The 4,861-nt window shown below is 39.7% G+C and overlaps 1 protein-coding gene across 2 annotated transcripts in view; it reads right to left on the bottom strand.

Annotated features, from left to right (window-relative positions):
- OSBPL1A (oxysterol binding protein like 1A) overlaps window positions 1–4,861 on the bottom strand; it is a 29,177-nt gene that overhangs the window by 19,392 nt on the left and 4,924 nt on the right. For both annotated transcript variants that reach the window (XM_010162548.1, XM_010162549.1), the window contains exon 2: window positions 1,272–1,425. In XM_010162548.1, coding sequence (XP_010160850.1) covers window positions 1,272–1,363 — 92 coding nt within the window. In that variant the 5' untranslated portion in view covers window positions 1,364–1,425. The remainder of the gene's footprint in view (window positions 1–1,271; window positions 1,426–4,861) is intronic.

Here is a 4,861-nt window from a genome sequence, read left to right as displayed (position 1 = left end):
CTGCTTATAAAACCAGATCTTAAATGCTCCTCCAGTCACCTGGTCCCTACAGGTCTGACAATGTAATGCAGCACCACAGAAGTTTGCCAAGTTATATTTTTTTTATAGTAAACAAAAGAACAATTCCTGTTAAAACTGTCAACATGCATCATTATTTTAATCTTGATCATAAATTGCCTTCTTTGTCCTCACTGTTTCCCAAGGCAGTGAATGCAATTCAGGTGTCCACCTTCACCTAGTGCTTCCCTCCCAGCCCTGAACTTCCTGCTCTAATCAGGAAAGGCACTTAGCCAAGGCCACAAATACCACCTTGTTAACAGTACAACAGCACAGAGCAGCATGCTTAGTCAGCTGCTTTATGTTACCTTCCCAAACCACACCATTACTCCACCCAAGCCCTCATTTGCCTTAGTCTTTGCCTACTATGAGAAGGACACACATGCAGAGGTAGAACCTTGAAACATCAGGTCTCTGACACTACCATATACTTCAACAGTCACTGCAATTTAAGATACCAAGCAATTAAAGCATGACTTGCTTGCTTCTGTAAAATTAAATATTAATTTCCTGTTTTTACAGAAATCTGGTGTCCCCATCATCATTCTGCACATTCAAAACACTTCCAAAGTAGTCTTCTTGAAACATGCTGAAGTCTGGCTTGATCTGTAGCACAAACATCATATTGCCCCTTCACTGAAACTTGAGAATAGTGGTATCTATTACTTCTCATTAACTCCAGACCTATTGTCCTCCTTTATCAGCACGGAAATAAACAAAAATGGATCATCTGACAACAAGAAATAAGCACCTAAAATATTGATGAGACTTTTAGAATAAGACTCCCTTTGTTCACATCTGAGTTTCTGATGCCAGGCTAGCAATATTTTTCATTAATTCCTGATACCGATAGAAGGATCAAATGACTGAAAATTAAGGAGGCAATAGGAGGCATAGATCATTAAAGATACATGAAGGAATTAAAATCCACATAGATTTCAATAAGACCTATTAAAAAACAGGTGTGTCCATTTTTACATAGCACATTATAGTTTATTTTTACTTACTCAGATTCGATCACCAAAAAGCAAGATGCAAAGGAGCACACTAGGCTTGGAAAAATACTCTTTATAAAATTGTAGCATAACCAACTACTTGTCAATCATCCCTAACAAAGTTTTAGAAGTTTTCACAGTTAATTTTCAGAGATTCCTGTGGTATTTTACTCATCATTAATGCATATTATACCACCTTAAAAACAGGCAACATCCTACCTGTGTTTTTTGATTCCGTTAGACAGCGACTCCCCACTGCCACAAACCTTTTCTTCAGACATGCTTGAAGTTATTGTATCTTTTGAATCCATGCTGTCCTCTAATGAGTAGGCTGTTGTTTCAAAACCACTTAATGACTTTTCAGATTCTGAATCTGCAAAAGAGCAGGTGCATGTTAATGAATCTACTGCCTGTGCTAGACTTCAGTCACTAATAGATCTTCCCTCTTTGTACAAAACTGAAACCTAAGTAGGCTACTGTGTCCTGGTGACAGCATCCGTTTGGTAAGTAACTAGTACTGCTACAGACTGCTGCAGCTCTGTATCTAGATTGAGACTAAAGAGACTGCAAGGTAAACACAAACACAGTAGATTAAAAATCCTCTATCAAACAGAGCCAAAAATCTGATACTTTTATTAAACTGAAGCTACTATAACTTGCTTAGGACAAGCGCCAGTTTCACGTAGATGCCAGTATTTTACCTAACTAAATACCAGTTACCTCAATGTTCAAGTATTGACTCCTCCTATATAAGATTTCAGTTTGGTCTAAACCCTTAGACGCTTGGTGCTGTTTAGCAACCTTCACATCCCAACTTACTGAACAAGTATCAAAGAACAGAAGGAGGTATCGTACGCAGTAGATTGCATCAGCCACGTAAGTCCCTGTGAAGTCTAAATGATAAGCTCACCAATCAATTAGATAAACTTTGTACTCTGGAAGGTGGGTTAATAGTACAATCCACGTCACCTCTAAACCAAAACCCAACATCAATGACACCACCTTCCAACCAGTGTTTTGGTCAGGTAGTGATTGACAAGTTCCGGAGAAGAGACTGTCTTACCCAAAATCAGAAAGTAAAAGCATCCTGGCAAAAGGCTGTATTTTTGTTTCATGTTTTTCTTTCAAATTTGACAAGATTGTCAAAGGATTATCCAACCACAAGTTTCAGGAAGCAAGGGAACAGCTGAAGACAAGTAAAAATTGCACCAATTTCTATCCCCATTTGGGAAATCCTTTAGCAGAAACCAGGTACAACACTGAATGGGCAACAGCTAAATGCAAGCCTCACCACTTCTGTAAAAAGCATACACAAACTGTAGTAGACACCATCCCTGCTATGTACTTCTCTCAGCATATGCTACTGCTCTTGGCTACAAATACCCAGAGAAATAATTGCAAGATTAGTCATTCTCTCACACACTGATTCTAATCCAAAACTAGTCATCAAAACCTGCCGAAGTAGAAGTCCACCCAAAATAACGTCTCAGTCACAAGCTGTCCATTGCCAAGTGCTTTGTTGATTTCTCTTAAAAAACAATGTTAGTAGCTTCTCCAGAACATGTATATTGTATGTTGGTTTGGTGAAGGGGACAATGACAAGAGGACTTTCTACTATATCCAGATTACAGAAGAGTCAAAATCCTGATGAATGGGTGGGCTGTGCCACATCATCTCCATCCTCTCTAGAGCGAGTGAGATCTAGAAGCATAGAGGAGATCTTTCCTTTCATTAAAAACATCCATCCCTATCCTTGCGAAGACAGTACTGAAGTTAAGCCAGTTGCTAGGGAATTAAAAGAACTGCCAGCTGGTGCTGAGGATATGTTAAAAAAAGTGGACTGGCACTCCAGAGATTCTTCTCACAAGTTTCCCCAAATTTGTCAGTCTAGTTCTGTGCCAAATTATGACATAACATATCAAAGCATTAGTTTGGTGGGTACTGTATATAACAAGTAGGATAAGGAGAAGCATTTTTACTTGTGGACAAGTCTGTTACATAAAATACAGATTTCTCCAGATAAGTCCAGGTAGTCAGGAAAACACTGTTGTGTATCCAACTATCACAGAAGAGGAGACACTCCAGTAGCAAAACCCAACTTGGGCCTCAGCATCCTGACCACATGACAAGCTATAAATCCCTGCAAGGTAAGTATTCCACCTTTCTATTGAAAGAGCTGCTCAACTGTGCCAACAGTTATTGTGACAAGAAAAGCATGAAGCAAACCCTGTAACATAAAGCAAAAAGTCTGCCACCTATAAGGTTTCTTTCTTCTCCCGTATCATCTGGGACTGTCATGTTTTCAGACAAGAGTCACAACACAATTCCCTCAACTTGATTTTCTGCAACAGACCTGGGACTCAGAGGCAGAAAGGGAAGAACAGGGAAGCTTCGCCAGAACTGCTGACCACTCTCTGCTATGCTTCTCAGTATAACGAGGGTTTTTAAACACTACACGATCAGTTCTCCTCATGCTGGCCTTACAGTGCCTAGAGACAGTTATGCTGGACTGAGCTCAGCACCTGCAAACCTCTCTAGAGCTGTAGGCACTGACCAGCCAGTATTCTCCAGCACACATCTTACTTAATACAAGAGCATGCTATACAATAAATAACAGCAGAATGAAACCGTACACTGTTATAAGAAGTTGCTCTCTAGAGACATCTATCCCATTTTCCTAAGAAAGTATGTCCTAAGACATACTTCTCATTGAGAAAGTATGTCTACAACAGCTCCTGCCATCAAAGATCTCAATCTCCAAACCTTAAACCTCACCTACCACCTTTGACCCAAGGAGCTTAACAAGCCTTCAGAGTCTGTTTAGGTGTCAGAGTGAACAAGCCTTAGTATCGTATTATAAGCACAGATCAACAGGCAACTCAAACTGAGCTTTTTCCAGCATACTTGCAGCTAAATCTTTTCTGAATTAAGATTTGCACACTCCCCCGTCACTGCAAAAAAAGATTTATATTCACAAGTTGCTACAGAGCAGCTGTCAAACAGATGACTAGGAGAAAACGAGGGTTTTTTTTTTCTACTGAACTTCAGAGAGTGTGGGCTGAGGAGAGGGGAGAAGGAATAAGAGCCCCTGTTCAGAAGCCAAAATTTTTAAGTGATCTTTGAGACAAGACCAGGCTGACTGGGAAGCTTTCCAGCTCATGAAAACTGAAGTCTCAGGGTAACAGTTCAAACACCAGCTACGTTTTGCAAGAGGGGGAGAGCAAGAGGAAACAGAAGCAGCAATGACAAACTTAACTCAAGGGAAATTCATCTTGTATTGCAACAAATGGAAAGTCTTCAGTTCTAGATAGAAAGGTTTGGCCAATGTATTTGATTAATAAATACACCTGAGAAAGGTAGCGTTTAACCACTGGCAAGGTTGGGTTTGAATTCTGACCAGATGTTTCCTACCCCTCTCCGAGATACCTGAATTCATTCTTTTAACTATATTCAAAGCAAGAAGTCCGCAGGCAGCATTGTTTTTTGTATATGTTAAAAAAAAAGCCACTCAACAAAGCACCCTCAACAGTGAAGGAAGGACAGTAAGTTTCTATGCTTTTTGTACAGCTTTTACTTTTAAGTGAGCCGATAACTGGAGACAAACTAGGAAGTGAGTAAATCCAACAGAACTAGCCTATTACTTCTTGTACCATTTAGGAGCATTACGTACCACTAATGGGTGCTGTGTTTATAAGTAACAGTTGAAGCTGTATTATGACACGTTATCTTTAGTATAATCTAAATATTCCTGTATCTAAGTAACTGCTTTTATAGTAAGATTGCATCTCTGCAAAACCATTGATACCCAC

The sequence above is a fragment of the Antrostomus carolinensis genome, unplaced genomic scaffold, assembly GCF_000700745.2.
Source record: "Antrostomus carolinensis isolate BGI_N321 unplaced genomic scaffold, ASM70074v2 scaffold3792, whole genome shotgun sequence".
NCBI classification, from domain to species: domain Eukaryota; kingdom Metazoa; phylum Chordata; class Aves; order Caprimulgiformes; family Caprimulgidae; genus Antrostomus; species Antrostomus carolinensis.
Note: the sequence above shows the minus strand (reverse complement) of the source record. Positions and strands in the feature narration are given on the sequence as shown.